This window comes from Hippoglossus stenolepis, chromosome 14 (genome assembly GCF_022539355.2).
Source record: "Hippoglossus stenolepis isolate QCI-W04-F060 chromosome 14, HSTE1.2, whole genome shotgun sequence".
NCBI lineage: Eukaryota > Metazoa > Chordata > Actinopteri > Pleuronectiformes > Pleuronectidae > Hippoglossus > Hippoglossus stenolepis.
The window spans coordinates 4,168,368-4,180,867 of record NC_061496.1 but is presented as its reverse complement, the minus strand read 5'-3'; the positions used below and the strand labels follow the sequence as shown (position 1 = coordinate 4,180,867).

At 42.2% G+C, this 12,500-nt stretch overlaps 1 protein-coding gene across 1 annotated transcript in view; it reads left to right on the top strand.

The window, feature by feature from the left end:
- LOC118121125 (complement factor H) overlaps positions 1 to 12,401 on the top strand; it is a 74,088-nt gene extending 61,687 nt beyond the window's left edge. Inside the window, 2 exon segments of the mRNA XM_047342955.1 lie at positions 10,795 to 10,884; positions 12,295 to 12,401. Of these exon segments, the coding sequence (XP_047198911.1) occupies positions 10,795 to 10,884; positions 12,295 to 12,401 (197 nt within the window).
- Positions 12,402 to 12,500: the final 99 nt, after the last annotated feature.

Sequence of the window (12,500 nt, the reverse complement as noted above, 5' to 3'; positions counted from 1 at the left end):
CTGGACACTCGGGTCGAGCGTCGTAGTCAACAGCTCTCTGTGCGGCGGCGGCGGCTTTTACAGCCTTCACAACCGCGGCGGACGCGTCCGTGCGGGGGATGCGCTCCCTTCGTGCGATGAACGGAGTCACGAGAGCCTTTCCCAGCTGCTCTAGGAACACCCTCCGCTTGTTCCGCTTGCCCGGCATCCAGTCTGGGTTGATCTCTCTCCATATCACAAAGGCGTTGTAGGAAGAGACGTCGAGAATGTTGTGAAAGATGACCAGGGGCCAGTAATTGACGCACTTGACGTTACAACCGTGCAGTCCCTCCATTACATCGAGCACTACCCGCAACCCCTGGTTCCGTTCTAGGCGTCCGCCGCTCGGCTTTCCGGTGTACACTTGCATCTTCCAAGCGTAGCTTGATTTCGCATCGCAGGCCACCCACGACTCGATCCCGTATTTCACCGGCTTGCTGGGCATGTACTGACGGAACGGACACCGGCCTAGGGAGAAAAACAGGAGGAGATGAGAGGAGATGAGATGAGGATGAGGACTAGCAGCCGCTATCTACATAATATAACATAACTAACATAACATAACATAACATAACATAATAATAATATAAAAAAAGACTAACCTCTGAACGGAACCAGTTGCTCGTCCACGGTCACTTCAGGCCCCGGGTTGTAGAGGTGCGGTAGCCGTGACACCCACGCGTCCCAGACCTCTCGCACGCCCGAATTTGTCCGTGGCTCTCTCGTCTCATGCCGCCCGGTATTCGAAGCGCAGCAGTCTGGAGTACGTGTGGAAGAGTTTTAGGGGCATCGTGGCACGAAATATCGCCCGGCCGCTCTCGGCGCCCCACAGGCTGGCGGCGGCCTCGCCCCGGGACCTGTACACGCCCGCTGAGATCAGCAGCCCTACGTAGGTGCGCAGGTAGGTCTCGTCCATCCCTTTCCATTCGTCACCGTATTTGCGGACAGGCGGAACGTCGAGGCTAGGTCACCGGTGCGGGATGTCACGTGGATCGTGGGGCCCCAGGGGACCCCGCTTTGAGCCGCAGCAGAGGAGGAGGAAGAGGAGGAGGAGGAGGAGGAGGAGGAGCAGTGGCCCTCCTCTCGGCTGTACACCCTCAAGGACCATGTGTGTCGAAGATTATATTCAGCTGCATATGGAAATACAACGGTAAAAACTAAACTACCTGTAGTGGTTTAACTTGCTTAGTCAAAGAAAATGTTTGCTACATTATTGAACTACATGCTTTGACTCTACAGTTTATTATCATTATATCTATTCTGACTTCCGGTTTGACGCATGGCGAAGTAGGTTGCAAGCCGGGAATACTCTGTTCACACTCGGTCAAAATCCTTTTTTAATCCGTTTAATTCCATTCAACTATTGGTGCTAACGCTGACTTTAGCTGAGAGTATGAAAAAGACGAATAGAAAAACAGGCCAAACGGCAGACCAACAAGAGAAAGAGACAAAACAAGCCGACTCAGATAAGCTAGCGGAACAACCGGACTCTGAGGCTAGCAACCTGCTAACCCTGCCAGATATGGAGAGATTGCTAACGTCCATGGAGGAACGCATTATACCGAAACTTTCTGCTCAACTGTCGGCTGAGAGAGCTATTATCGACCAACACCACGAAACCATTCAACAGTTGGAAACCTCGCACAACGACATGCATACAAGACTTGAGAGACTTGAATCCTCTTGTGCAGCGCTGCATCTTATTATACGAACTCTGACCGTAGCTTACTCCATAGGACTTCATATTAGTCAACTTTCATTATAAATGGTCGTTCTTCATTTTACCTTGACTGCTATGTGATGCATAAAAAGCCCTGTTGGATTTTAAAAAAAAGTTAAGAAAATGCTCTAGTTATATGCCAAGTTTGGTTGCCTACTATGTTAATGTGACTTAATTTTGGTCGTTTAACTTCGTTTTATGTACAGATGCTTGAAAAACGCTTTTTCTCCCTTCCTATGTTGTACTACATTTTTTAAGAGGCTAAATAGACTATTTTATACTATATCTTCATAGTTAGGCTACTTTATCTTTCAAAATCTAAAAAGGGTGGCACACGCCACCCGCAAACTGTGCCTCTTACTGTTCCTGCTACTCTTAAAAGGTGTTATTCCAAGTGACTTTGCGTTGAGCACATACCCTTTTAATGAAAAACATATTTTCTGTAATAACAGAGTACAAAGTGTAGAGTTTAAGCATAGGTAGCACGTGTTCTTTGTGCTTTTTGCTAAAGCAAGTTTTTCAGCCCAGCCTTTTTATTTTATTTTATTTATTTATTTTTTCTCTTTCATTTGTATTTTTTATTTCCCCCCTCTCCCTCCTCTCTGTGCATTACCCTCACCCCTCGCCATCATCTCACTTCACTATGGCTTCCCACAACTCTCAATTGATCTCAAACCTCATTTCCTGTGCTAGACAAAATGACATCCAGAGTTAACACTCAGTGTCGTTCCATACAGTGTGTCTCACTTAATGCAAAAGGACTAAACAACCCAGTGAAAAGACAGAAAATAGTATCCTATCTCCAGCAGCTAAAGGCAGATATTGCATTTATACAGGAAACTCATTTAAAAACTGATGCTGTCAGTTATCTTAAAAGAAGATGGGTTGGACAACTGTACCACTCACAGTTTAACGTCAAAGCCAGAGGGGCCGCAATCCTTATACATAAAGATATCACATTTCAAGCAGAAGAGGTGATTGCCGACACCAATGGGAGATACGTCATTGTCATTGGTCAGTTATTCTATCTTCCTGTAATTCTTGTCAATGTTTATGCCCCAAATTTTGATGACCACAACTTTTTTACTAAACTCTTTTCTGCCATACCTGCCCATAACAATTACAACTTGATAATAGGAGGCGATTTTAACTGTGTGCTCAACTCCACACTAGACAGATCCTCAGCTAGACCTCAGGCTCTCACCAAATCAGCCAAGGTCATCAATGTTTTTTGTGCACAATCTGGTCTTTCAGACATTTGGAGATTTAAATATCCCAATAAAAAAGGCTTCTCCTTCCTCTCCAGTGCCCATCATACTTACACCCGTATTGACTATTTTCTGATAGATAACAGGTTAGTGGGGAATGCAGACTCTTGCCAATACCACTCCATTTCTGTCTCAGACCATGGAGCTTTATCCTTTCAACTGAGCTTGCCCAACTGCTTCAGACCCTCTGGCCATTGGAGGCTTAACCCACTTCTAGTGGCTGATGAGAGTTTGTAAATCACATCTCCTCCCAGATTAATTTCTTTATAGAAACTAACACTACCCCAGATGTGTCCCACTCAACCATATGGGAGGCTTAAAGCGTTCCTTAGAGGGCAGATAATTGAGTACTCCTCCAGAATAAAAAAAGCAAGAATGGCCAAACTTGAGACCATCTCCCAAGCCTTAGCTGATATTGACAAACAATACGCCTCATCCCCCTCTCCAAGTCTTTATAAAGAAAGGCTGCGCTTGCAGACAGAATACGATACACTGACCACAGACAAAGCCACTTATCTACTCACCAGGGCCTGTTATAATATTTATGAATCTGGTGATAAGGCTGGCAAACTGTTAGCCCAACAAGCCCGCCAATCCGCCTCCTCTCGCCTCATACCTAAGGTCCATGGTGAAAATGGTGAGATCATGACCAACCATTTGGGGATTAACAATGTCTTTAAACAATACTACAGTGACCTATATAGCTCTGAACAAGATGAAAACTCCCCAAAAATTGAGAGCTTCTTTGACAAACTCACATTTCCCTCTATCCCTCCGGAGCACAATTCACCACTTGGGGGAGAGATCTCAAACACAGAAATCTTAGAAGCTATTAAATCTTTAAAATGCAATAAAACACCTGGACCAGATGGCTTTACCTCAGACTTCTATACAAAATTTGCACCTGAACTATCCCCACTGCTTCAAGCCATGTTTAATGAATCCTTGTCGTCTAAAGAGCTTCCACCAACCCTACGACAAGCTGCTATTACACTTATCCCTAAAAAAGGTAAAGACCCACTACAGTGCGCTTCTTATCGCCCTATCTCTTTACTGAATGGCGATTATAAAATTCTGTCTAAAATCCTAGCCGCTAGACTGGAGAAGTTACTACCACACATAATATCCACAGATCAAACAGGTTTTATTTTAAATAGACACTCTAGCTCAAACTTGAGAAGACTCCTAAATATCGTGTATTCCCCTTCAGCCCTTGTTCCTGAAATGGTGATTTCACTTGACGCCGAAAAGGCGTTCGATCGAGTTGAATGGAACTACCTGTTCTCAGTGCTCAAGCAATTTGGATTTGGTGAAGCTTTTATATCCTGGATAAAACTTTTATATGCTCAACCCTTAGCCGCAGTAGTTACCAACGGTCAGCAGTCTGAATATTTTTCCCTGGGTAGAGGCACCCGCCAAGGCTGTCCCCTGTCGCCCCTCCTCTTCGCCATTGCAATAGAGCCGCTAGCCATTGCCCTTAGGCAATCGGATGAGTTTTCAGGCATAGTGCGAGGTGGACTTACTCACAAGTTATCCCTCTATGCAGATGACTTGCTATTATATACATCTAACCATATAACTGCAGTTCCCTCAATTGTCAACACTCTAAATCAGTTTGTGAAAATATCTGGCTACAAAATTAATCTCCAGAAGAGTGAAATGTTCCCTCTCAATCAGGCGGCCTCTCAAATTTCCCCATCACATTTCCCATTCAAAGTAGTTAAGAAGGGATTTAAGTACCTTGGAGTAGAAATCACGCCCTCTTTTCCACTGCTATTTATAAAGAACTTTGGGGTGCTCTTGGAAAAGTGTAAACAGGATATGGTGAGATGGTCCAGCCTGCCACTCTCCTTAGTCGGCCGAGTTAACCTAATTAAAATGATTGTGCTACCAAAATTTCTTTACCTCTTCCAAAACATTCCCATCTTGATAAGGAAAAAAAATTTAAAACTTTGGACCGATGCATAGCATCCTTCATCTGGAATGGTAAATCACACAGGATTAAAAGGCAATCGCTTGAAAGACCCAAAGGGCTTGCTGGCTTGGCTTTGCCCAATTTTATGTATTATTATTGGGCCTGTAATATCCAGAAAATATTGTTCTGGATGAAGGACTATCAACCTGACAGCAGTGAGGCCTGGATACATCTTGAGTGCACAGGTGGCCCGGTCCATTTGCGCTCTGTCTTATGCGCTCCGTCCCCTCCGACCCCACATACCCGATTTTTCTCCAACCCAATTGTCCTTAACTCAGTTGGAATCTGGTCACAGTTTAAAAGACATTTCAACCTGTCTACAATGTCAATTCACTCCCCAATTGTCAATAATTACAATTTCTCACCCTCTACCTTGGACTCAGCTTTTAAAATCTGGATGGCAAAAGGCATTACTTCCACACTTAGCCTCTTTTTTCAGGGCAAATTTGGATCATTCGCACAACTCTCTGAGAAATTTGACCTGCCAAAATCACATTTTTTTAGATATCTCCAAGTAAGACATTTTGTGCAGAAAAACATTGCCTCATTTCCAAATTTACCATCAGATAACGCAACTGACAATCTTCTCACTTTGTCTCCGCACCGTAAAGGCTTAATTTCAGTCCTTTACAAGCAAATCTGCAACATCTCCCCCCAGTCACTGCAAGAAACTAGAACACTCTGGGAAGAAGACCTAGGGGAAGTAATGAGAGAGGATCAATGGGAGGCTGCACTAAACTTAGTACACACATCATCCCCATGCGCTAGACATAGCTTAATTCAACTTAAAATCCTCTTGAGAGTTCACTGGACCAGGGCTAAACTTGCCAAGATTTTCCCTGATGTTGACCCCTCTTGTCCCCGCTGTAAAAGTCAACCAGCTGATCACATACATATGTTCTGGTCCTGCCCTTTCCTCAGAACATTTTGGGCAGACATCTTTCATGCTTACTCTAAAATGTTTGGTGTGGTCATCCCTCCAAACCCATTATGTGCCATTTTTGGCTTTACTGATGAAGCTCGTCCTCTTAAGGGCAGGGCCCATGTTGTCATAGCTTTCACCTCTCTGCTTGCCAGACGTCTGATACTACTCTTATGGAAGGAACAAACACCACCCACATTCAGCAGATGGATTAGAGACACCATGTCTTTCTTGAAACTGGAGAAAATCAGATATACTCTGAAAGGTTCCATACAGAGCTTTGAGAGAACCTGGACCCCTTTCTTGTCGTACTATGAGAGCATACAAAGCCCACTACAAGAGAAAGATTAGATGGCATCCAACCCCCCGCCTCTCTCCCCCTTTTTTTTAATTAATTTATTTTAAATTTTTTAATTTTTTTTTTAAAATTTTTAATTTTCTTTATTTCTTTATTTTTTATTTTTTTATTTTTTTATTTTGCTGTGTCTGGCAGCATTGTTGTATGTAATTGTACTGTAATAATTCAATATTCCTGTATATATGTGTATATATATATATACATATACATTCTAGATTCTGTCTTAATGTATGTACTTCTGCTGCATGGGGTAGGCTGGCTGGGGGTGGGTGGGTGGGTCTTATTGTGGGTAGGGGTATAACCATTAGATTTGTGATGTGTAATTGTATAATTGTATTGATTACCCAAATAACACCAATAAAAAACTGTTAAACATATATCTATTCTGTTTTGTCTCTGTGGAGCAACGTCTATGCAGAACCTCAAGGGGTCACTGCTGAGCAACTCCTCCACAGCTGTGTCCTTCAGTTGACTAGTCAGGGGTACTTGCTTTAGTTAGTTGTCCAAACAGCGCTGTCAACAGATGAATAACGTGAAGACGCATTGAGAAATGAAGGAGAGTCCTGCATTGTAACTTTGTGCTAGACTGTCAAACTGAGGTAAGCGGCTGCAATATTTGTCCTCTCAGTTTTTGGCAGATGTTTCCACCGACACAAGGCCAACAACACATTTGTGTATGAACTGAATCTGAGAATTAAGTTTATTTTTCCAGATTTTCTGACAGAGCGATGGAAATTTTGCTGATCGAGTGTTGCGCTGAAAAGCTGCTTTGCCTATTTTTATTTTTATTTCATATTTACTTTAGATTGGCTGAGTCAGGATTTGACTTGCTGAAATGCAGCATTTTGTTTACTCAATTGATTCAAGCTAATGATTCACAGGAGAAAACAAAGCTTTGGGTATTTTTACTGGATATTAAACAAGAAAGATTACGACAAATAGAATTACATTACTTCATCAATCATGTTATTTTTCCTTTAGTGAATTTCTGACTCATTTAAAACATTCTACAATATAAATCATGCTGTATGTACAGAGCCATATTATTAGGAACATATCCTGGACTTCCAAGCTTTTGTTAAGCTGTTGCGTCATGTGTGGCTGTGTGTGTGTGTGTGTGTGTGTGTGTGTGTGTGTGTGTGTGTGTGTGTGTGTGTGTGTGTGTGTGTGTGTGTGTGTGTGGTCACTTCCTCTGTTTTCTTTTCCCCCGTGAGCCTGAGTTTATATTTGGAGGCAGGATCAGACTTGTGTAAATCATTGAGCAGCCTCTTTTTGCACAGTTCCTTCTGTGTATTATAGTGTTGCAGTCTCAGTTTCTTCTGTTTGGCAGTTCAGAGTAATGAGGATAAAATGCATGTGTGCAGAAGCTGTGTCTGTTTTCTGGATGCACACGCTGACCTTCGTCAAGTCAAGGTAAGACCAAGGATTTCTTGATTATTGATTATTCAAGTAATTCCTTGATTTATCGATGCTAATGAACACGGAAATTGTACAACTATGTATTCTCTCTATAGAACCTCTCCCAGATTGTACACTTCAAGATTTTTTAAATGGGCCCTTGTTTGATTCCAATTTCGACACAACTGGTCTGCCTAGGTAGTTACGTCGGCAGGGAGACAAATAAGCGTGAGCTGCAGTACTGGTTTAGTGGTTTCCAACTGCTCTGTATCGGGTAAATGGCAGTCGAGGCACGAAGTATGGCGTAAAGTTATAAACTTTGCCAAACTAAGTATTTCAGTTTATTCTGTTTGATTTACAGTGTTGGGTTTTAAATTATAATGTCCAGTTATGGCACTGGTTGATACGTTTCATACATGAAGGAATTTTTTCTCATGAGCTGATTTTCTCCATTCGTATTTTTTCAAGCGAGATCATGGTCATGTGATCTTACTGTTTATTTTCATGTAGCCCCTTTGGAAATATTTCTCTGTAGTGCATGCCTCCATTCAAAGGTTTTCCCTCATCCGATGTATTTCTCATCCTGTTTTCCCCTTCCAGCCCAACAGTGCCTGATGATCCATGTGAGCAACAACGTACAGGTGATCGGGACTTGGAGAAACAAACGTTGGCAACGTTGTTCGATTCAGCTGCAAGTCAGCTCGGAGATCCTGAGTGGGTCACAAGAGATCTACTGTAATGAAAACGGAGAGTGGAGCGGAGAAGCTCCGACATGTAAGGTAAGAGAGAAACGCACACATGCATGGTACGACTAATCCACATTAACCACCTGCTGGCCGCCGTGTGGAAACCGTAACAACCCACAGGGAACCAGTGAGAGAGATCATCCAGTGAGTCGGCAGTCACAACACAGGCGTGTTGAATTATTTTTTCTTTCGGGCAACCAAGAATCTCAGTTTGCTGCAGATGCTGTGATGGTTTTCTTGGTTGTCAATTTAAGGCCTAAAGTGCAAAGAGAGTGAAAAGATAACAGCTATAAACTTAACAGATCACAGAGACGCTGGTTAAGAATGATTGGACTTAGAAATCAATCTCGAAGGAATGGTTGACATTTGAGTTCAACTTCTTGATAAGAATTAGTTCAGAAGAACAAATCTCACTTCTGCTCTTTAAGTTACAGCCTTTCAGTTAGCTTAGCTTAGCATAAAGACTAGGCAACATTTTCCTCAAAAAGCGATTCATGAATCTTGATTTTTAAATCAGTGTATTGTGATTTGGTGCAGATACAAATAAAATTCTGGATATAGTGAATTTAAAAGTGGTTTTATAAGGATTGTTGGAAGTATGAGCTCTACGGACCATTCTAGTTTTATTGTATGAGGAAATCACAGCATTTAATAGTTAAATACACAATTTTACACCATGCAAACTCCTACACTACTTCTGTTTTCACCTATTTCTATAGGTACTCATTTCAGACTCACTCAGGCCAGAGGTTACCATTGACTCAATCTCTGTGCCCGGCCAATGATCAACAATATCGGACCAACAAACAATATTTTTGGGGTCCGGAGAATTTCTTTATCATAAGTCAAATGTTTCTCTGCCCAAAATACAAGCAGTGATACTTTTCTAGGTGTTTTAGACCCAGGCGACATTTTGGTTAATCTCTATCAACAGCTTTGTGCATATGAATGCAGACACATTTTTAAAAGCAGATAGCCGATGCATTGTGGTCACAATTTGATTGGCTTTTCTGTGAGCAAATGTTGTGTGTTATTCTTCAACATGCCTTGGTAAATTGTCAGTGCCTGTGATTGCAAAATGGCAGAGTGCGTGGAGACATCAAGAGTACAAGGAAGATGACTTATTGCATTTCCAGCCAATCCTGGATTCCAGCCCACTGAAGACAGACCCTCCAAGATGCACAAAACTCGGGTTAGAGAGCCGAGTGGAGCCCCCACTCCTGCATGTGAGCGTAGAGAGCAAGTCCAGCGACCCAAATGTGTCATGTCAGCACCCTTACAGGTGAGACTGGTGTGAGATGCATGGACGTCATGGTTACAGCAAACTAACAGAACATGTACTTCATCTCCCAACAAACGCAGCGATAACATGCCACCTGCAACTGCCGTCACTCCATGGAACGAGTATCACCCTTCTGACAAAAACGTGTTTTCACCTGGGGACAAGTCACAGTGACATGTGGACAGAGACACTGGATTTCTGACCCCCTGCGAACATCAGCAGTGGTCTCATGTAAAATGATGGAAAGTGGTCTCTCAGACCCATATGCCAAGGTATGGAACAACGTGGCCTCTCGACTAACTCCTGGAATAATGATTCTGAGTGTTATCGATCACCTGAGTGAACCAGTCCTCTCTCTTTCTAGAGGTTACATGCAGCAATCAGCGATCCGCTCGTGGATTGGTGGGACTACTAGGTAACAGAAGAAATTGGGGGGATGAGGTTGGATATCAGTGCACAACAGGCTACAAGAGAGCAGGTGGTGCCACCAGGGTACGTGCAACAGAGCGGGCTGGACACCGTCATTTTAATGAAGGTATCATCAAGTTAAACTTCTGCAAATGTCAATTTAATTATTTTTACTGAATGTGTTCACGGCTGTTTTCCAGAACAAAGAAGTCAACGAAAGGAAAAACGAATGTGTTATAGTTTGAATCTTTGCAACAGTAGATATTTGCCTTGTAAGCCCTGCATCTTACTCCACGATCCCAAAGTGCCTGCAACATGAACACAGAAAATACATTGGTAATCAAACTCTATCAGCCACTTTATTCATCAATCTACCAACCAGAGACCCAGGAATCTTATTTCCAATTAGAAACCCTGTATTAAGCTGTAGGATCCAGGGTCTGGTTCAGTTTCTCAGCTGCACAAAGGGGTGAAGGAAAGAAATGACTTTTCAATGTTAATCAACATCTACAGAGACTGAAACATGACCAAAATAAAACATAACTTCATTTTATGTAATTTCAACATTACAGGCACATTCTTTATATCATAATTAGGAAGTAGCTTCCTTGAAGGAGTATTTTCATACGACTGGCGGTAACACAGCCAACATGGACAACAATGTACATATCATGGATTTTTTCACTCTTACTTTCTCAGCTATCACATGTGACAGACATGATGTCACGAATGCAGATATTATCGACCCTCAAGACAAATACAAGATCAATGATCGAGCCAATTATGTCTGTAAGAATGATTCTGAAGGATTTTATCGCACCTGTAGAGAAAATGGTTGGAGTGGATCCTCACGATGTAGAGGTGAGGAAATACACAACACATTTAGTGTTTCTTTTGTCACTTTTCCCTTTGAATACTATTTTCATGTTTTACACATGCATTTAGTATAATATCCACAAATTAACATCTCGGCAAAATTAACTACTTTGAGAAAAGTGTAAAAAACAAGACATCAGAGAAAGCAGACATTATCCACAATGAGAGGGAAAGTTACAGGCACGGTGAAAGAGTCCAGTACGGCTGCGGAAAGATGTCGAGATAAGTTTCCATATCGTCATGACAAAAGGTGTTTGGACCGGGATTCAGAGCTGCCCAGGTGAGACCGTACGACTCGACAGTAGCATGAGGAGAGGGCATTTTTATTTCATTTTCTTTTAAATGTCATTTTAACATCTTATATTACTGAGAAGCTGTTCTTTAATATGATTCACATTTTAACATGTTTTATTTTTATCTATATTGTATATGTGAAGCACTTTGAGCTACCTCTTGTAGCAAGTGCTAAAAATGTATTTATTATTTTTATTATTATTATTATATATGAGTTGAGTATCCTCACTCTAATTCAGTGCAAGGTTTGACCTGCTGGTGGCGCTGCAGCAAAACTCACCCAGACATAGGGACTATTCTTCCGAGAGCTCCTGTCAATAACAGAGAAAATCTATCTCGTAGTTTCTCAAGTAGTTTCATGTGCAACAAAGTGATAACACCTGTCACTCCTTGAGCCACAAACCACTGGGACCACTGGAACCACTGGAACCACTGGAACCACTGGGTGTTGTTTCTTTTGATTGATTCTGTCTGTTTTCTCACAGATTGTCAGCTGAAGTTCTCATGGATTTGTTGCGGGTCCGTGCGGTGACAAACTGTACTACACCTGTGATGAAGGTTATAAGCTTCTCACCAGCGGCGCGCTGGGCTGAGGCTGAGTGTCATGGTGGCTGTGGTCTGGACTTGATCATCAGTAATACACACAATATTGTTATAACCAAGCTTAAGCAAAGTACAAGCAGTTTAGCAGTTTTTCATGTACAGCTGAATGGTTTGTATTCCTTCCTTAACCAGAAGTTGAATTTAACATTTCTAAAGTTTCAGTTCTGACTATCGGAGATAAATGCTGGTTTTTAATTACTTCTATGTCTTTGCTAGAGGTTGATTCTAGGCAGTTTGAGCCAAGCACCCGCTCAGCAAAGTTATAAAATGCAAGAATGAGCAGTCAACCCGACCATCAAAACTATTAAAGTTGGTGTTTTAGGACAAATGATGGTAAAATGTTAGTTTGTAGCAACAAAGCATACAATCAACATTTCTGTGAAAACATTGGAGTTTCTCTCTAATAAGAATGTCTGATTTGTCAAGTCTTCAAATTCTTGCAAAACACTCACAGAGAAGGACCCGAGGCGGAGCCGGAGTTCAAACCGGTGACACAGGGCGGTGCACTACCGCACCCCCCATGGGACACCTAATTCTTACAAGCGCTGATGCAAAATAACTGTGAACATAGACAAATAACTATTATTACTTACTAACAACATACAAACCTGATTGTTATAGTGTCGCCTCCA